Source organism: Prorops nasuta, unplaced genomic scaffold, assembly GCF_024137725.1.
Source record: "Prorops nasuta isolate Cenicafe-Biocafe unplaced genomic scaffold, Cenicafe_Pnas_1.2 PNAS00005, whole genome shotgun sequence".
Classification (NCBI taxonomy): domain Eukaryota; kingdom Metazoa; phylum Arthropoda; class Insecta; order Hymenoptera; family Bethylidae; genus Prorops; species Prorops nasuta.
Window position 1 is genome coordinate 10,586,944 of NW_027116802.1, and position 22,411 is coordinate 10,609,354.

General features: G+C 36.3%; 1 protein-coding gene across 4 annotated transcripts in view; it reads right to left on the reverse strand.

Annotated features, from left to right (window-relative positions):
* Positions 1-22,411, reverse strand: part of foxo (forkhead box, sub-group O) — a 59,435-nt gene that overhangs the window by 4,809 nt on the left and 32,215 nt on the right. For 3 of the 4 annotated variants that reach the window (XM_066726967.1, XM_066726966.1, XM_066726965.1), the window contains exons 3-8: positions 11,007-11,131; positions 10,727-10,921; positions 9,741-9,856; positions 9,421-9,662; positions 8,922-9,272; positions 8,498-8,825 (exon numbers count right to left, since the gene is read on the reverse strand). In XM_066726967.1, coding sequence (XP_066583064.1) covers positions 8,604-8,825; positions 8,922-9,272; positions 9,421-9,662; positions 9,741-9,856; positions 10,727-10,921; positions 11,007-11,131 — 1,251 coding nt within the window. In that variant the 3' untranslated portion in view covers positions 8,498-8,603. The remainder of the gene's footprint in view (positions 1-8,497; positions 8,826-8,921; positions 9,273-9,420; positions 9,663-9,740; positions 9,857-10,726; positions 10,922-11,006; positions 11,132-22,411) is intronic. The other variant, XM_066726968.1, reaches the window with a different exon arrangement.

Consider the following 22,411-nt stretch of genomic DNA (forward strand, 5'->3'; position numbering starts at 1 on the left):
ATCGTTCGCTCGCGCAACGTTGGAGGGTATGTACGTGTATCTATACTGGCAGAGCATTATACTGATTCTCCTTATGAAGGTCTTAGGAAGTACACTCTATACGTCTTACTCTTATCACTCTGGAGAATTATGCTCCCATGGGAGCTCCAATATTCCAACTGGATATTGGCAGGCATAAAATACCCTCCTTCTTCCCTTTCAATACTCTCTCCTGTTATGATCCATCGACTAATGACGATCGAACCATTCCCTCATTACTCGACTGCCCCTTTTATCGACCGTTTCCATTAAGAAACTGCTAAACCTCTAAGACTAATCACCGATAAAATTTACCATTTTTTCTTTTAACTATCACCATTACACTATCTTATCGTCCTACGATATTTGCAGAAATTTCAATGGATACTCTGCTTCGTTCTGAATAATCTAACTAAGGTGTTATTACAATTTTAACGGGAAACGTAGGTTGGGTTATGGAAAGAGATGGAAGAACTGTGATTTTTTATGATTATAATTTCGAGTATCAGGGTTGCATGCGTGTACATACGAGGAGTCCGCGTATATAGAAATTTTCCTCGGTACAATTACGAGGGATAGCTACATAAAGGGATGGAGCAAGAGAAGAGACCTTATCGCGGCAGGGCATCAAACACACAAATGACCTCGTTCAATTGGGCACATTCAACGCGTAGCTTATTGCTTTCCCATTCATCCACGGACTACATTATTGTGGTGACCTAGTACCAACCGACAAGCATATGTTAACTTTTGCTTTCCTCGATTCACATCTACGCCACTACGAAATTATCCTTCAGCTCTGGGAGTTACAGAAGTAAACAACTCGATATACAGCGGATGTAAATTTCGGGTATGAAGAGTATAATCGCTTAAACATGTTAAGTACTCTTAAATGGTCAAGTATACAGATCGATGCATTATCAAAGTGAAAAAACTGCGGAAGAAGCTAAATGATTACATTTCACGAGAATACGAATGATTGGACTGATTGAAAATTCGATAATTGTGACGAGATAAATTTAGTTTTAAGAGAGCAAACGATTTATTAAAGTAGCGATACGCAGGAAATAGCATCGCGCGTATATAGTTTACGATTCGTATGTATTATTATTGGGTCGCTGCTCGTGTTAGCATAAGCCTAGTATAGAGCATGATGGTCTTGTCAGTGGTATGTACGTGAAAGAGTATTTAGCGTGTAAACACTGACGGGGTTTGCTGGAGGAGCAACAAGTGCCTATTACTGTAGCCGAGCAAGCTTTGTACAGTACCACGCACACCAACCAACCTTTACCCTCTCCCCCCCCCCCCCCTCCCTCTCTCAACGCGATGCGGTCTCTCCCTCGCATTTTTTTTACTTTCTTTTTTTCCACGATAAAAAGAAATGGTGTCTTGACACAACGTAAAATGTTTCACGGAGACTATTATAACGCTTAATTTGACGTTGAAGATAAAATTTCTGATCGAAATTATTTTTATAAGGTTATTAAGTTATACTTAAATTTTGTATAGTACTATGCATATCAACCAACCTTTACCTTCTTTCTGACTCTCAACACTATGGTCTCTCCCTCCTAATTTTTTCACTTTCTTTTTTTTTTTCACGGTGAAAAGAAATAGTGTCTTAAAAGAATACGAAATGTTACATGGGGAGGATAATGTAACGCTTCATTTAACTTTCAAGATAAAGTTTCTAACGAGAATTATTTTTATTAGTTTACATGAAGTTTATACTTACTCTAGCATGTACACGAATAATTGTGAGGATCAACGAAAGGCTGTGATGTAAGTAGAAAAAGTTGGAAGGCTCGCGTAAGAGAATTTTAAGAGTAATTATTAGCTGGTGATAACGACGTGTCGTGGTATGACGTGACGTGATACGATGCGATACGTTAAGAATTCGGCAGGCTTAATTTCCTGGAGAATAAATCTTATTCCTTTTTCGCCCTGCCAATCAAGCAAGCCCTTGCTCTTCTTCCTCCTTCTTTTTCCATCTTTGCCACTTTAAAGTTAACTTTCCTTTTGATTGACGTTCGGTTATTGTCGTATTTGCATAACTCAGTCTCGCTCTTTCCCGCCAACCAACGTCTCCTTTCACCACCTTTTCTCGACTTTGACTTTTTCGTACTGGCGCTCTTAAAACGCTCACAGAAGGGTGAGAAGGTAGAGAGCGAACAAGAACAAGAGAGGAGTGCAGGAATGGTGAACGGGCCTTGTATTAAATCGAATTTGCCCTGAGCGGCGACTTTGTCAGCCATAGAATCTATTAGAATAATTTTTATGAATCTAATTTTAAATTCCGACCAACGAAGTTACTTTACTGTCACCCTGTCAGCAGCTCTTCTTTATTAAGTAGCCTCCTATCCACTTTCTCCCCTTATTTACCACCTCGGGAGCCTAATCAGCCCTTACTTGTCAGCCATTGCAAAGGAATAATTTAAAGTTGAATCATTTCTTGTTTAATTTTTCATGTAACTGTCGAGTATCACTGTTTATTGAAAATAATTATCAATCTAATTTTATGGTATATCAATTAAACGTTTTAATTGACAAATCAGTTTTCTTTTATGTAAACTGTATAAGCCGTACAAGAGGATTAAGTTCAACGCGAAGCTTCGATTGGCATTTATATCTCGCTATGTAGGAATCGCATTTACTTTTGAGTTGGCCGTAATCATGCAGTTCAATTTCAGACACTGGATAGAAAAATAAACTTTCAACTTTTCTATGAGTTTTTTGTGGTATCACCAGTTTAACTTTGAGCTCGTCTAAGGGAGAGTATGATAATAAGGGATGAGAGTGAAGCAGTGCTCCTATAGTGTGCAAAAACATATGGTGGTACTCTTAGGGTAAACCTCGCCAAGTGGGCTAATCTTCAAATATACGAAGAATTTCGATACCATGTTTGCTAGTCACGATACACATAATATCGCTTATTATGAAATGAGAAAAAAATGAAAAGATAAATAGTGGGAACTAAATGTTTTTAATTTAATTCTATAATAAAGTAAATCTGTGTTGTGAAATATCGTCTCCAATGTAGTTGGGAATGAACTAATGGACCACGATCAATTAATAATTAGTGGATACCAGGCGTTATATAATTGTGTAAAATGATTTAAACTGAAATATTATCAGCTGTGAGAAAAGTAAAAAACGTATGAATATGTATTGGCTTTTAGAATATCCACTCTCGTTGCATACTTTAGTAATTGCATCTAGCGTTACGAGACCTAATAATTTGATTCTGATTACTAGATCGAGTGATTTTGATATGCAGCAATAAACCTAAATTATTGACGTTTAATTTGAAAGTGGGATAAATCCAGTTTTTAAATAGATTAGTCAGTGATAGATTTAATGAAAACGTAGATTATCCTTGCAGAAACTACTGGTAATAAAATTGGTGAAAATGAACTTGTACACTATATCCTAATAAAACACAGTTCGCTTCTTAAGATTTTTTTCAATTTGTGGTTAAAGTAGAGGATAGTTATAAATTCATGTTACGTTTGATAGTGCATGTTAAGTGTGACTGCGTGCTATAACTACTCCGGAAACTTGCTTAGTATCATATTGCAAATGAACTGACCATTGCATATTTTTGAAACAGGCTAACAGATCACTGCTGACTGATTTGAATTTCTGATTAGGTTCTCTTAATATAATTCTAACTATATATATATATGTCGCTGTATCACCTTCTCTCGTTCCGTTACAGTTGCCATATAAAACGTCAAGTTCTTTCAGGAGAAAACGCGTGTAATTGGAAATCAAGTTTTCAATGATATATATAAGCACAAGAAATTAAAAATATTGGTAAACAAAGAATTTACACGAATAAGGATTTGCTTTCTTAATTCATAAGAAACAAATAAAATATCTAAATAGAAATTGTGTAAAAAGTACAATATCAGAGTTTAAATTTAATGGAACAAATCAATGCCAAGAGTGACAAAATTGATATTTTATCAAAATATTGCAAATTTCAACAAGTCTATTATATGTATATTAGTTTGAGCTAACTGATCGTAAATGAAGTGATGTATAGTTAATGAGCCGAGAAAGGTCGATAATCTGAAATACAAAACGTGGTCTTAGGTAAGTTCAATAATGCGTATTAACGCTTAAAGCTAACAGCTGGAAGACTTTTGAATAATCTTGAATTATTCATAGAAGACACGCTTCATCAGACAAGCCCACAGGTCCTATTAACCTCCAGATAGAATCATTATTACCCTTAAAAATCCCTCGTCCTATTCTAGCTATTTGAAAATAATACAACAGTATCAGTATGTATCAAATTCTAAAAAAAAAAAATGATTCTTTTCTTAAAATGAAATATGCAGTATGAAAAAGCGAGGAATCATTGCTATTAAGGTATAGGGATTGACATTATATTAGTAATTAAATTAGTAACTATAAGTGAAAATTATATTTCTGACGTTGCAATTTTACGAATCGGTAGTCTGCCATAGTTATACCATATTCATGCAAATACCTTATTCTCTTTTTCAATCAACTATGTATATAAAAACACCTCTTTAGGTTGAAGCTGAAAAAGAGGAGTGGTAAACGTTAACGAGCCTTGGATATAACGTATTTTACATACATTTCATTTCTAGATCGTGGAGAGTTAACTATCCGTGACCGACGACATCGTCGTATCATGGGAAAAGCGAGTTTCTTGTGTGTTAACAATATTAATTTAATTTATTATATGACATTGCGTAATGGTTCAAGGTTACCACTTTAGATTTATTGAAAATAGTTTCCTAAATTTCCATTTGCGTAACACGTCGGTCAAAAAACGTTGTACTTTTGGAAAAGAGTAAGCTCAGCGAGAAAATCGGAAGCGGAGGGGGGAGATGTCCTCGAAACTCTTTTCCAGTAAGTTTATAATTCTTGCGACGCTTTTGGGGTTAAGGTAGTTGGCTGGCGCCAGTGACGTCTCCCGAATTTCAGACTTTTGCAGTTTCGCCTAAGTGGCTCTCTTTTGCGTCGTTTGAGAACCGACTTACACCTTTCGTGCTTGTATCTTTCTGACGTAATGTTTAATAGCGTCCTCATTTTCATTAGGAGGCTCCTTGTCATCTTTTACTTGAATTGCCTCTTAAACTTTTAAAAGAATTTTCTCTGTAAGGTATTACAAAGCAATCTGAAGCAATGGGTTTAAATAAATTTAACAAGACATTAGGAAAACGTGTAAGTATAGCTGAGTGAAGAGAAAAATCTAGTAAATTTGTTTTACTATTAAAGATAAGTCAGATTTAATATTGAAGAAACATTATATTTATAAGCTGATAAATACACTATATTAATGTGTTTTATATATATTTAAATTATAATGTTGCGATGCAAGCCGCAACTGAAACTTTGCGCGGGGCCACGAGGTTCGTAAAACAAAATGACAGACGTTGAAACTTGAGAGGTGGCTAGAGTGTTTCATACGTGTAATAAATTGCCGAAATGCCGGAGGCATTAATATATTGGAACGTAACCGAGAGTCTGATGTTTTTGCCGCGTTTGTCGTTGAAAAACATTTTTGTTAAAAGCTAATATCTTTTCGAATCGATATTTTCTCGAGTAAATAAAGTCGATGCAACTAGAACCTACACATTGCAAATCGACGCGTGCTTCGCTTCCCTCTTCCAAAAACCAGATCCGTAATGAAAAGCGATTAAACGTGTGTAACAAGATCTTTGTTCATAGTCAAATATTATACTGTCTTTATGTAGAGAGTGGACCTTCAATTTTTGATTCACAAAAATTTTCAGTCAAAAAACACCTCCTCTAGTTTTTATTCCAACCCTTCAGTGAAATATCGATAAAAATGTAGGATGCTCTCGTCATATTTATCGTATGATCAATAGAGAAAGATTATCATTGCAGACATTTTTACCGATTCGAAAAATTTTTAATCGTCCCGAGCACGATATTTGAAAACCTTGGATTCCAACACAAGCAGTCTTATTCTCCATTTATTTATGGACGAATTATTGAAGGTTACCTGCGTTAGTTCTAAGATGTTTCTAAATTCTTGTTACTGAGGTTGGTGAGAATGGTCGCTGATAATCGATATAAGCATTTTTCGAGCTTTCATGACCTCTCCATACGTGCATGTAAAGACGAATTATAGTCGGCGAAAATCCAGTAGAACGGTATACTCACGGAATAGCTGCTAATGACACTGCAAACCTATACACCGCGTCCAGTATTATAGTGGCAGAGGAATTAGGAGACTTTCGGAGAAACTACTCAACGGTCACACGTAGCGTATGCTACACTAATGCATGTGGTACTAAGGAGGGGAAATTCTGAATTTAGAGGAGAGAAATATTGTGACAGAGTATTATAATTGACATAATCTATCTTGTTACAATCTAAACAAATGTAATATGCAGTTACAACGATTTATATCAACGTATGTTTAATAGATATTTTCTACACGACGTAGTGTGATGACTCTTATTTTGCTTATCACTCTTAACATTTCAAGTAAAACGAACAGTAAGACAGTTAAATTTCAAGAAAGAATGTTTCGTATTTTAATTGAGAAAATTTTTCGAGTAAATGAATGTATAATTGAATCGATGAAAGAAATTTAGCGATTTTTTTACTTTACATTTATTATTTTTCTCTATTAATTAAAAACTTTTGTAGAACTTTAGTAGTTTAGTATTTCTGTATGAAATATATTAAATAAGAGCGTGATTGAAATCGAAGTATGTATTTTTTTCGAAGCAATGCAGAATACACGGTACAAACTGAAAAGAAATAAAATTTGCACATTGGCCGTCGAGAAATGTTTTGATGTTTCTTGCGCGGGGAAGTTTTATAGTTACTATTTTTTCAATTATATTATAAAAGCCGAACGTATATTTAGATAAGAACTGTGAGTCAGGGGAAATTAACGTTATGAACATAGGTTAGGTATACTTCTAAATGTCACTATTTAAGGTCATCTTGACTAGGAGTAGAAGAAAAGATTGGTTTAACTCTTAAAAGGAACCATGGGTTAATATCACCAATTTTCAATGCTGAGTAGCTAACGTACCGCACGGTAAAAAGAATTCATTTTTGATAGGGTGGTATCCCTTAGACGTCATAACTGATAAATAAAAAAAAATCTCAGTATTACTAGTAATTCGATTTATTAAATTACAATGTTATATAATTATTAGTATTATACTAGAATAACAATTTTGCATGGGATGATATTTCACCCATAATACCTTTTGAGAGTCCATACCGCCTTACTATATGATAACATATATGAATCCAAAATTATACAAATTTAATTTTGATCTGTCTGGACCCCTCCCTCCTTACCCAAGAAACTTTTGATCAGGGTAAGAAACCATGACAAGTATGGATTGAATTAAAATCCTTTAAATATTACGTAATTTTCTGAGAGGTACAATAAGGGACAAGATCTTGCAGTATATAATTGACTGTTTAACTAAAAACATAACATGTAAAAATATCATTTTTGTAGTTGAAAGAAGAGACATACATACGTTATAAGCTAATGAGTTAGCAAAAAATTAATTTCGGCTTTGTAGTTTAAACAACAGATCAACATTACAAATACTAAATTTTTTTATGCGCTATATCATAAGAGACGCACCGTGGATAATCCATTCAAACGTGAATAATTAAGCGTATATGTATAATGCACTGATAAAAATTTGTTTCACAGAAACCAATCCATTTGCTTATATTAAAGTTTACTCGAGTTTAATGAATATAGCTTAAAACAGGTAAATATTTACTCGCCCTAAATTGGTTGCATTCGTTAAATTCGAGTAAACTTTAATTCTAGCAATTGAACACGTTTATATTAAACCATTTTTTCCAGTATATGCTTATTGAATTATTTTACCTTACACATGTATTAACGAGTATGTGATTATACTATGTATCCATTGATATCGATATCTTATCGATTTTAGAATGCTTCAACAAAAATTAAAGCGTATGGCAAGGAGTCGATAATGTAATTCGATTGAACATAGACGATAATAGTTTCGGTTGATTTCAATAAAACTTTATCAAGCATAATTTTTGTTTAATGAATTGTTTCTTTCATTTCTTAAGTTTTCGTTATAACGAGAGAATACTTATAGGGCGTTACATACTTGTCATGCTTCTTTTATGTAATTTCAAGCAAGTAATACTCTCTTCCTGATTGCACTACCAATTACTTTACAATTTCGTACAGTATCATAAGGGCAATGATGCGCGATGCCATTTTTATTGAACATATCAAGACTTAAAATATAAATGTGACAAGTATAATTCGCTTAGAAAAATAATATATTTTACCAGTATAATTTTCTAAATTATAAAATCGACAAGCTGAAACTACTTTCAGTCTAAAATTACTTTACAATAGAGGAATTGTCGATAAAAAAAGATGTATGTACATAATAAGGTAAGTATGATTTTATTCTTTTAAACATTTAATAAAAATGCTTACCATTGTGCTGGGCGTGTGACGAGTAGTAAAAACTGTCATCGCCATTGGAGAATTGCACAACGCTTGACAAGATAGCCGGGGATGCCGAGGGTAATAAGGCCCACTGCTAGTGAACCCAAGAGGGTGGCGCCGCAGGAGTCGCAGCGTTGGTACTGACATAAACGCCTGCAGACGGGTTATTCGCCGTTGTCCCAACACCATTGTTTTGAGCAACAACCCCACTTTGGCTAATGCTAGCATCGCTAACCTGAATCGCTGCAGTACCCATCACTCCTTGTTGAAAATTAAAATCTAGCGTGCCATCCATGGAAAGCTCGTGCTTGATTACCTAAAATAGTAATATTTATATTAACAATTAGTGGTCCTTCGTTACAAAGCACCATTATAATAATAAGATAATTTGTGCTACTTGAGAAATAAGTACCTCTTCAACATTGCAATCGAAACCATGTAGTGTTTCAATGTTAATGTTAAGATCATCAAGGAGTGCACTGTTGTTCAGTGCTCCCATAAGCTGACCCATCATTGTACTAGGAGTGGCACCGCAATTCGTTGGAGTATTAGGCGGACTTTGAGCGTCATTGGTTGGTTGCGTTATCCGTTGCGATGGTTGTTGTTGCTGTGTTTGCTGTTGCTGCTGCTGCTGTTGTTGCTGTTGCCGATGCTGCGTTTGAAGCATATATTGCAATGTTTGCTGTTGACTGCTACTCAGCGTCGTAGGACTCGGTTCGCTCTGCTGGTACGATGGTGACATACCGGATACTGGACTTAAATTCTACATTTTTTTTTCAAACAAAAATTAGCAATGAGCAAATGATCGAATGTACCATATTTTGTGCTATTTTCAATTTTTTTCGTAATTTAACATTTGTAATCAAAACGACAAATATCTTGGAGATTTTTTAAAATCAAATATTATTCACCATTTGACAGGCACAAGGTTGTAAACGGTGGAGAGCACATCTTTGCTGATTAGCCGTTTGAGGAGTAGGTGGTAAACCATAAGACGTTGATCCTGTGCGAAGACTGTTGCTTCTTTGATACTGTGATTCGAAATAAGACGGTGGTGGTACTGTTTGCTGCTGCTGATTCGGCGGAGATGTCTGGTATATTTGATACGATTCCAATTTCATGGTCTCCGCGAGATTTCCAGCTAAAATGGAATCTGTTGATATTATAGGAATATGTTAATTATTGATATATTCAGTTAGCTCAATTATTGAAGTATATTAAAAAGGCATACCTAATTGTTCGGGGCTATAAGTAGGCGTATAGGTAGGCGTCCAGTCAGGCTCTCCCAGCACAGCAGGTATAGGACTCAATCGACCGCACGACGAAGCATTGCTCGAGGCTCGAGGACTGGGGAGAGAAAAAACTATAGTGAAAAGTCATAAATGTAGAGCTTGCAGGTTATTGAAAGCTTTATTAACATTATTATTTGATTTGATATTGCCTCTAGAATTGTAAACTTTTTTTAATAGACTGAATTACCTCGTCGTTTGTAAATCGGGATTTTTTTTCGCGTTTGCGGGACCAAATTTTTAAATTATTATTTTCCTATTGAAATACTTCATTTGTTTAAAAAGAACTATGTGAAAAAAATATTTACGCACTAAGGGTTATAAAAAAATTGACCCAATTTACGCCATTGCCTATGTAGCATTTTTTTTATTTTGAACTGTGTTTTCAAGCTATTTAATAAAAAATGCTCTTTCAGCAGTAAGTGGAAGAGAGAGAATTGTGATGCAAGCAAAAGTGGTATCGCATGCTCCAACTGTTTATCTCTGTTTAACCAACGATGGAATCATTATTTATTGAATATCTCGTAAACTAAGCATCGTATCGGACAACTTGCGACACTATTTAACGTAACACGAGGCACTGAATCGACGACAATATCTGCAACGTTAATCTTTAACGTGGATGAAAAGTTAAAATTTGCAGAATTGATGTTTTCTTTGAAATTAGCTTCTAATCAAATTTTACTACTGTAATAACATGGAAATTTAATATGAGGATAATTAAAGCAACCTATTGATTCTACGCCATACTTTACTATTACGATTCTCTATATTATTAGTACACTAATTGATCTGTTGCATGTTTAAGGATAAACGTCACTTTAAATTAGGAAAACAATTTGAACAAGACAGGTGCAATTAATGCAAATTTTTGTTAGTATAATAGGAAAACGCTGGTGATAGGTGTGTAAGCTGAAGAAGAATTTACCGGAAATCTGGAGAAAGCTGAAATCCACTTGCAGGGTGAAGGGGACTGTCGGGGAAAAGATCAAGTCCCTCGCTTACGCTACTACTAGGACTAGGTGTTGCGTCAGCTTGTAATCCTCCGTTTCTCAATGCTTCAACGTTTTTCTTTACCCGACCCCGGCGCTTTTCAAACTTACTCGTTTCCATAGACGTAGCTCTGAAAGAGAATCAAAAAAATTCGTCACATAAAAATCCATATCTCAAACTTACCATTCTTATCAAGAAATTTCTTAATAGCTTGCCTTCTCCGAGCAGACTTCCCAGGTTTTGCGTCACGGTTTATCATCCACCACGAACTCTTTCCCGTCCCCTCGTTCTGAACGCGCATAAATCTACTGTGCAACGACAAATTGTGCCGGATTGAGTTCTGAAACAAATAGAATGAAAATAGGTTAATACATGATTTTTTATCTCCGCGTTGCAAGAGACCCATTAGTCGGGTACGAGCAATTACAATAAAGAGATTTAAATCCAAATATGAGGGAGATTGAAAAATTATTAGATTTTCCTTAAAATATTGAGAGTGCGAAGTAGGAATTTTTTATCGAAATCTCGCAAGCAGCGATACGATGCTTTACGATGGGCCGGCATTGCGCTGCTCCTTTCGCATTTCGCGATTAAGATACGACGCGACGTGATAGAGAAAACGGACTGACTAAGGACGCAGGACCCTCTCCTTGATGGCGATCGAGCCATTCTAGTCGTCCATAGTCGCATACTATATGTCAGAACTTTACAGCCCTATCAACTCCTTTGCTTTTATCGGTGAAGACATTTTTGGCGCCACCAGTCTGAGTTTTAGAGTAGTCAAGGCCGTGGACACTTTGCACTTTGCGACAGGCTAGATATTCACACAGAGATATAGACGCGGACCGAGCGACACACACCGACCGACCGAACGCCAGGCAGACTCGATCAAAGAAATCAACCCTGAGCGCGCACCATATCCCAATCCACAACCGCATTTACATTTTTTAATCACCATTTCAACATTATTTCACATGTTTAACTGTATATATCTTTCAGCCAGGTTATTCTGCAATGACAAATGATAAGATATTAACCAGTTTATCAAATTAATATAATCAATCTAATCTAATCTGATAGTAATTATCATTCTTTCTCCTTGCTTCTATTTCTGCCTTTAAAAGATCGTTCCGATTGTCTTTGCTACACATGATTTTAGGCTCAATCGTTCGTAATTTTTAGATAGAAATTATCTAGACAGGAGTCTTATCGACCAAATTAATGTCAACTGTTTGAGGAGAAGTTATATAAGATTTGTCTTGTCTTTTATAAACATATATGTATGTAGCACAGCCAAGGTACCTTCTATCTTTGCAATTTTTTTCTAGGAGGCCATGAAAAAAATGAGAATTAATTTTTGAAATTCTAGCTCATTCAATCCTACAAGTTTCCATGCAAACGAATCGAGTTTATATGATGGAAGATTCGGAATCAGATGTGGAATGGAGGCGTGAGTTTTCTTGGACAATGACGGTGCAAGAAGACTCGCGTCGATAAAGATACCGGTATCTTCGTCAAATTCTCAATAAAAATCGCGGCAATAACCCTCCTAGAAAAGTAAAGATGGCCAGCGAGCAATGAGAACGCTGCCACTGCTTATCTCCTTTCAAATGGACTATATAACGCGCGATTTATTGAGCAAGCCTCTTTTTCTCTTCCTCCCTTTTCATCCCTTTTCTTAATCTCATAACTCGCGTTTTCATTACCTATAAATAGAAACTAGCATTGGCCCTTTCGTAATTTTTTTTTATCACTGCATGATAAACATCGATATTTTTCATTTCTCAACGAAATAAACTTAGCAAAATTTTGCGGATAAAGTGCGTATATACTGCTACACCCTATATAAGATTGAAAAAAATGCGACCGAGAAGAAAGTCGCGGTTTGAATATTGAATGACGATCGTTACTTGGTTTAAGCACGAATGCTTAAATTTTTGATGCTTCTCGTGTTCGAAAGATGAGCGATCCAACGAACTTCAGTTTTCGATCGATTCAACGTGACGGATTAATTAATTTCAATAATGTAGCTTATATGCGATACATTATTCAAACAATAGAATAAATAATGCACAGGCATATGACTTTTTTAGAGATTTAAAAGAAAATGTTATCTTGAAGAAACGAGCGCTGTACGCTAATATAATAATAAAATTAGTATGGAATAGGGAAACGAAGGTCTATTTTTATAAGAGCGGACATGGCATTTGTCTTGTCTCGATAAACCTCATCCTGCTAGTCTCCTTAGTAAAAAGGATGTGGACGTAAAACTTGCGGTGAGCTAGTTTCAATAGCGCGTGCTCATTTAAATATCTCAGTGGTATAGCAGAGACTATTATTAACTTTTAGCGTAGACTTTGTTGCATAAATAAAGAAATATTCCTCGGTTATAAAAATGTCAAATTTATTCTCTTTTTTCCGATCCAGTAATAAAAGCTTTCTAACTATCGTATACCTATATTGGATCAAAACTAATAGGTATAGTGGAAACTGAAAATAAACTCAAAGAGATTGTATTCGCAATTTAATCGTAAAACGTTGAATGTTTCAGACAGAGGAAAAGCAGGGAAGCATGCATCGCTAACGCGACCAACCCTTCAATTTCTATAAAGATCTCTGTACCTACATAGTAATTGAATTTCATTGACGATCAATTCGAGAAAGAGCATATATTTACGTAGAATGACAAAGAAGAGTCTATACTGAACAAAGAGTGGACGTTCTTTCGTCTTTGTAAAGAAGATGAGAGGGAGATGGGGGTGGACGAAGGTAGTCCGGGGGGGGGGGGGGGGAGTAGAACTATTATTGAGGAATAGAAAGAAAACAAATGTGTATCCATATATATTTCGTGGTATTCCCGTATATTAATCGCGAGGTATGAAAAACGTAATCACGAAGGTGTAGGAAGAGAGAAGCACATAGGCATGAAGACATCGGACGCAAGGAGTAGAAGGACAGGAAGAGTCAGAGACTGACTAGCAGATTTTTGTTCTATTAATTCGAGCGGAAGCTCGCAAGAGGTACATAAAGCGAATTCCAGTCGATTGGCAGTACTCAAATCAGAAATCCGGACTGGCGCGACGGCCAAATGTAAGATCGAACGTCCTTAGAAATGAGAGATGCACGAATGTAGGAACAAGGGACACGTGTGTGTACGGAGGCTAGAAGGAAGGACAGAAGGGAAAATTGTCGGGCGAGCGAATTGGGAGATCGCGATATGGAGGGAGTGTTGATGTGGTGGTGTAGAGAAGACGGGGGTAGAGGGAGGGAATGTGGTAGAAAAATCCATGAGAGGATCTCGACTTGCATATACTGTAAGAAGCGAGAAGGAAACAAGAGAAGGTCTATCCAAGGCTACGAGGAGGTAAGAGGAATTTCTCGAAGGAGAAATAGACATTACGTATATATATATATATAGGAAATACTACAGAGCCAATTCACCAGCCCTGATTTCCGATCCCGTACGTTTATTCGCGTATTTGCGTTAACAGCACCAATCAGTTTTCTCTCAATTTCCTTGGTCCCAGGATATCGAAGAAGACAGCGTTTTACCAGCGATCTTCGATTCAACCACCCTGTAGAACCACCCTCTTACATGCCGACACTCGCGAGTCCGACCTCTCTAGCCTAGTCTACAAATTTCTATGGCATATATCAAATTGAAAAGTTTTTTCATTTTATAAGTATACATATATATGTGCTGGAGAATTTAATCAGAACGAGGTACAGGAGGGATCGAGTGATTGAACAATTGCTTAAAAGTGAAAATAAGGTGATATTAGAATGGTGCTCGCGATGATACACAATAATAATGTATGTATGGTAATCTTGAATCAGGTATAAAAATTTGAAGAGCACAGTTCCGTTTGCTAGTTTTCCATGAGGTAATAGATTTCTTTATCGACGTGACCAGTCGAGACCTCGCGGCGGTCTCTTTATCGTGCTTGAAAAATCAGCGAATAGAAAAGAGTGGCTGATATCTTAAGGAAAGTTTGGGAGTTTCGCATGGCATTGGTGGAGACAATTGATCATGCTTCCACTGCTATCCCTTCTACTGTTTCCAAACTATGCTTTACTTGAAATGATGCACGAGATAGGTCAGAGATTTTGAAAAATTCGGTGAAACTGGTATCGCAACTGCTATCGTTATCCTGGAATAACTCAGTTAAAATAAAAATCGAGAAAAAATGTATGAATCGATATCTTTGAAATGTGTGGCGAGCGAGAGAGAGAGAGAGAGAGAGAGAGAGAGTTATATGTATATGTACATGAGGGTTGGGAGTATACGGTATACGGAAGAGGATACGAGCAGAAGTGGGAAAGGCTTTCGCTCAAATTAGATCTGGGAGTCTCGGGCTGTCGACGCACGCCGATTTTCCCACAATTTATACGTAGCAGTATTTTTGTGCAATTTGCGCCGGTTATGAGGACATGGAAACACGATGGTTACACCGTGAAAAATATCGCTTGAATTTATCGCGTAAACCTTCCCGATTTTGGCTGTTTGACCAACCCTCCCACCCCCACCCCCTCCACTTCACCCTCACACCACCTTTCCATCGCCAATCGAGTGTCCATTATTCGTCACTGTCTCTAACCTCGACGAAACTAGTTTCGGATCAAGTTACCAGTTTTTTCTCTTATCCCTATCCACTCACATATCCTTTTTAATATTTCCATCTGTCGTTGAAGCTTTGCTCGAGTGATAAAAGGCATCGAGATAAAAAAGAATTTAGGAACGTTAGCAGAGTCTAAATCGGAATGGAAGATTAATTATAAAATTGCAGAAGTAAGGTGATCGAGCTGTAATTAAGATTGGAGAGAGAGAGAGGGGGGGGGGGGGGAAGAAAACGTTGAACGCCAAAACGTTTACTAAGAGGAAGAAGAAGCATTGCAGGAAGTTAAAACTTCTCGTTTGCAAGGACACTGTAAGGGGCAAATTTAGGCTCTCTCTCTCTCTCTCTCTCTCTTTCCCTCTTATACTCTTTCTGTCTGTCTCTCTCCCTCTCATGCTCGCTCTTACTATACCTAGCTCGGAAATCTCTTAAGTTAGAAGCATTGGTAATTCCGACGGAGGCATGATGGATGCTCTCGACGCCCACACGGCGTCGCGACGACTGGACAAAAATCGAATTTCCCTCACGAGCGACCGTACTTAACTGTCAATTCGTAGGACCAACATTTTCCTAAAGATGTAAATCGCTCTGCTAGCCTCAGCAGCTGTAATTCGAAAGAGAACAAATAGATTTACTGCTCTTCACATAAATGCATCGTTCAACCAGATATTGATCTTAGGATTTTATCTTTTTGCATCAACTTTAAAAGAACCTGGCAATCTTCAATAAAATTAAACTTGTTGTGTTTTATAGTTAATAATATAATAATAAGGTTATATCTTTTATCTTGAAGATTTTAATAATATCTCTATATAAATATGTAGAAGTTTCTGGAGATATACGGATGAAGAGGGTATGCATATATACTGTATGCACGATTATGTCACTACGTATTTTGGTAATGATGAAGAAGGCGCTTTTCTTATCAATGAGCTTATCAAATGGATTCCTATTACCGTGTCAAGCAACACTGATAACAATTGACGGGCAATGGAATAGTGACTTTAGCAGTAATACGAGCGCAGAAGAGTTGGCAAGCGCCAAGTTTAACTCAAGTAAGCACAACGATCGAGTAGCTCGATCCGATACATGGATAGCTCACTTATTGTCAGCGGTAAGACGAATCACAAGACCCTGACACCATTGATAAGGATTTCTTCTCTCATCTTAATCTAGCCACGCGCAGCATCGCACTTTATCCTTCATTCACAATTGCGGGCCTTATCATAAAACTCATATATACACCACACACAAGCGCAAAAATTCCCCTTTATAACCCCATCTTATTAGAGTTACAGTTTAATGCACAATACCTTGTAGTAATCTAATGAAGAAATAGGACAAATTTTGAAATTTTTGCAAGTTTAGAAATACATATTTATAATGTGTGAATTTTAATGAAATTTCTCATGAAATCAGAGCCTAGCTTTACCATACACTGCAATCTTACAAATATGAGTTCTGATTATTAGTTTATAACCGTAGAAAAATCTAAAAGTAGACTTTACACGTTGGGTATTTAACGCTTAAGTATTATCAGTCTGAATAGGATTTAACAAATGCACTCATTACGATTCGCATGAAAAGCCAAGGTAGATATACACGGTAAAGCAGCTCTCAGATATCATTCAGTGGCGTAAGCTAACTGCAGAATGGCATGCCTTTCATGATGATGAAAGGAAACTGTATTAAGTGTAACTCGGATCTAACTGGTGGATAATTCTTATCTACAGCAATAATTTTACGCTACTGCTTTATATAGCTCTAACTTACTGACGAATAATTCGTTTTCAATTGAATTAAAAGAAACTTATGGCAATGTCTTTCTTTTCTTACCTCTAAGACTTGGTATCTCTTGATAATTCTTATATTATGTATTTATTAGAATCTGTATATAAAATCGACATAGCTATTGATTAAAGTAGACTAAATTGTTGAAAGTTATATCGCAAATGTGTAATAGACGTTTTAATTTCATTTGTTATTGTACAAGGAAACGTATAGAAAGACCAATATTTTATTACCACCGATACTCTAGTAATTGATAGAGCAATGAAATATATTTCGAAGGATTCCATTTGTATTATCCGTTGATTGTTAAAAATGCGATATGAACAAAGATAAAGAAATCAGAAATACGAAGAAATCAAACAACTGTATATCATCCCTGACACTTAAAAATTTATTGTGAGTGATAAAAGAAGCTAAGGATTTTCGTTTCTCCCTCGAATACCTTCCTATCAATTTTGAAAAAGATCGGATCAAATCTGCATAAATTAATTGTTAAAAAGCACGGGATAATTTTAATGTAATTAAATTTGCTGTCGACGATTACATATAAGTTGTGTTAATAATGAAAGGAATTAAGGAACTAAAATAAATAACTAAAGTTGTGATGTAAGGGAGGAAGAGGATTATTCATAAGAAAGTGCATCATTTAAAATGCGAAGGATAAAATTATTACATTTATTTGTTAGGTCTTGTTGTTATTCCTGGATTGATCTCACTCTATCAGTGAAATGGAATGACTTAGGAAGCTTAAATACGAAATTACCCGTATACACATGTATATAGCTATTATGAAGTATTTATCGAGCTTATCAAGATATTTATCGTACTTACACAGAGTTGGTATAAAGATATGCAAGGTAAAAAGTTTTTCATTTAGATTATTTTAGATAAGAAGATTATGATGTTAAAAAGCTGTGAATTTTCGTGATTAACGAAATAGTAATATTAGATAAATAAGAGACAAACAAGATTCTAAATCGCCTAGTACGAATGGTACGACTTAGATTTTTAACAACGAGAAAAGAAGCACAAATATTTAGATAAGATTAAGAATCAATTTTGTCACGGATCAGCCGGATAAAGTGGCAAAGAATGGATAAACGAAAAGTTGGCACGCATTAGCCGGTCAACTCCATTCAGATACGAGCTTTCTAGTGAAATTTTTAAGTACTACCGTTTTATCCAATTTTATATAGATACACGTAGAGTTCGATCGCTTTTTCCAGCCTTGAGGTTCCGTTTAATATAACAAAGTTCTGTCATAAGAGCGAGAGAGAGAGAGAGAGAGAGAGAGAGAGAAAGTTTTAAAGAATCCGAAAGCATAAGAAGGAGTTAGGGAGATAGAGAAAAAGAGGAAGGAAATGAAAAAAAGAGAAAATGATAAAGGGAGAGAGAGAGAGGGAGATGATGAGTACGATAGTGGAGGGTAAAGCTTCGAAGTTTTACTCCCGTGTATTTGCATAATAATTGCATGGCTCTGCTGGTAGGTTCGGAAAGAGAGCCTGTGTAAGAGATGGCCTAGAGGGGGTTGAAAAGGGAGATAGATATTGTAGGGTTATGTATGAAACGATTGCTGCCTCAAAGATGGATATACTCTGTTCTATTCCATGTTACCGGGATACTTGTACAAAATATCAAAGTCAACTCGTTTACGGACAAATTAGGAGAAATATTAAAATACGGTGATAATCGGGTACTTGTTTGTATATCTTTAAAGAAAAACTTTTCCAATAGAGTTTCAAGTTTATTATTCCGATTCATCTAATCTAAAAAAATATTCTAAAAAAAAGTTGGCACGATAAAAATACATATTGTACTGATACATGGGAATCAATACGATGATAATGATCTTGTTAGGTACCATTAAAGATACACTTATCTATGTATTCAAGAAAATCTGCGTCTAGTCGAGTCTCATTTCGATGCCTGGATACAGATAAACACGTAAGTTAATCTTTATATCGAAGGGTGTCTTATAATCCATGTTCGAATGACTAAAGAAAAGACAAGAGCCAAACGGTTTTATCAGAATAATTATTGTTATATATTGAGAATGAAAGATTATCGATGCGCCTGGCATTTGCATATTAATTTTTTTTAAATTAACTAGACTTTCTGGGTTACTTTTCCCCCGGTTAGTGTTGCAAACAGTGATGGATTGGGATATACAGAAAGACGAAAACGAGAGTAGGGTTGAATAAGAAAAACTAGAGGGGAGTATCGTGCACTTGCAATAATGTATATACGCAAGGCCGTACCAAGAAATCCTGATAATTGAAGAAAATTGAAAATTATACTATAAATAAATGTAAATAATCCAATATACACATGCACTAAAAACTGAGTCTGTCAATAAACAAAAATGTTAAAAACCCTTTCAAGTAATTTAAAGCAAAAAATAATCTCGCATTGCTCTATATTCTAATATATTAAACCTTAGGAATTTTTATTGAAACCGTCGTCATTAAGATCGCGACGATTGCGAGGCGCGGTGTGTTCGGATTTTGAAATGGAATTGATGGTGTCCCCATGACTTCGCGGCCTGTTGGGTAATCTCAAACGCGAATCTGTTTTGCGCGACTATATATATATATATATATATATATATGCGCATTGGAAATCGGAGTTTGGGATGCATTTGATGTGCGCGAAGTCTTCACGAGTTCATAAGCGGAAGAGATGGAAGTTTGGAAGGTGCAGGAAGGTGGTCGTAGGTCGAATAGTTGTATGGGGAGGTGAACGTTGTTCGCGGTATGGTAAGGTTGGCAGGAGGATGAGGAGGAGGAGGGGTTGACTGGAGGAGGGAAGGGGCGAGACGAGGCAAGGCGAGGCGAAGAGAGGCAAGCAGAGTCGAGTCGAGGGAAGAAAAATGATCCATTAATCTGAAACCCAAAGTCTGGCGGCGCCGGGCGTCGCGGCGGCGGCGACGGCGGCAGAAGCAGTAGTGGCGGCGGCAGTGGTGGTGGCGGTGGCGGTGGCAGTGGTGGTGGTGGTGGTGGCGGCGGCGGCGACGGCCGCTTGCAGTCGTAGCTTCTCTCTTCTCCTACTTTTCTCTCTCCTCCCCGATTTAGTATAGGTGCATGCACACGCTCAAACACCGATTCACCCTTTCGCCGCGCAGTCTTTGCAACTCTTCGAGTAAAGAGATCAAGCTACATTTTCTCCACGCGCGTATACATATGTATAGTAAAAAAGTTTTACACAACTACCAATAAATTCCTTATCCTACAGAGTGTTACAAAAATCAAGAATCTGTCCTGGAAGATCCTACATACGAGGAACATTGCTGAATTCAAGCGTTTCAGCACTTTAGCTGAATTTTGTATCGTACAAACTTCTGAAGATGTAATATATACATATAAAGGATTGAATAAATAGTATGGAAATTGTTTCTTAAGAAAAGCAGCTTTAAAGGAAAATAGCAGGACAATTAATAGGTATATACCATTATAAAGAAATACCGTTTACTTTGAAGCTTGCGAAGCGTCGATGAAATTACTCACTAGAGAAATTTTAATAACAAGCAGCCTTCAGTTTCCTTTATTCTTGAGCTTTATTTAAACAGGCCGGAGTATAGATATAAGTGGCGTTTTGTATGTGCGTTATAAGTATATACGGTGATCTAGTAGGGTGCGTTCCTTCCAGGAACGCTCATCGTGAAATTCATGCATGTACGAGCACACGTTGAAGCACCTACGCGTGGAAAGCCGTGTGATCATCTACGCGTACATTTAAGCCGTAGCTAGGCACGCAGAAGATACGGGATAGGATATGGGAGATACGAGAAAATGTAATATTTTCGTACCGTGCGCCACGAGAAAACAGAAAATCAAGAAAGAGAGCTTCGCTTGGAAAAGGGGGAAAAGCCGGAAAAAGACGATTCCTACACGAAGATCGAACATCATCAGGCTGAGGTGTGTCAGCCACAATGCGTTATATCCATTTGCTATACATACCAAGGCCATCTGAATTACAAATCCTGTCGACATCCGCATTACCATGATTAAGAAAAATGCTGTCTAATGCTCAACTATCGAACAATTCTTTCTCTCTTCTTATTCCTTGGGAGCAGTCGGGTCATGACTCACACGAGCAAAAATCAGACTATCAATTTACACTTCTTTCGTCGTTTCTCTCTTCTCAATATTGAAAATATCACAGAATTAATATAAAACGTAATGAGCTTGAATTCAATAATAAAAAGCAAAAGTTGAAGCATGAGGTAATTTTTCATTATAAACGATGGGCAGTCGAAGAAATTTTGTCAAGAAAGAAGATGACAGTTAAAAGTTTCCGCGTGCAGCTCTGTAATAAAGATTCCAAAAGAGCAAAGTGAGTAAGTACACGGTTCAGGTAGAATTTCAAAGGTTTTCAGCTCAAATCTCACTTGGAGCAAACCTGCTTCCGTAGAATGTACAAACGGTGTCTCTTATTCCTATATAGTTTCTATTCAATTCTATCCCTCATTTTTCTGTGCTTCTGTCGTATATACGATAATTTGCAAAAAATCATGCAAGGATATTTTAATTGCCTGTGCCAGGATTAGATGCTGAGGTGCAGTTTTTGCCAGTAGTACGTACAAGAGATAATCAAGTAGAAAAAAAGTGGAAACTTTAGCAAAATCTGTTGACAAGACTGTTAGAGGGTTCATACGACTTTTCTACATTGTATATATACGGTTTTACTCGTATAGAGTTCACCTATATTCTTAAGCTTTTACTCTAATGCAGCTATAATTAATTACATGACAAATCGTAACAACAGTGTAAACTCAAGATTATTGATTCACATATATAAATGAAAAACCAAATCAATCCGAAGAAATGTCTATAGTAAAATAATTAAATCATTTTCTGATAAAATGCTGCAATTTGGAGTAGATTTTACAAGAAGTAATAATTTATTCCTTTATGGATCATAAGTAGCAAAAAGTGATAATGTTAAAAGGTTGGGACAAAGAGATTTAGGTCAATTATTAACTCGTACTCTAATGGGTATGAGAAAAGTAGTTGTTATACTTGGTAGGACCTTGCTGACTCTTTACTCTTAAAGATAATTTAAATATCATTTATACATATGTATAATATTTATTACTATATATTTCAAAAGAGAGACTCCACCGTAAGACATTAGTTGTAATATTAATTGAATACATGTGTAATACAAACAGAAAGTTTCTCTTTGGCGTAGTATGTATGCAGTATGGATCGACC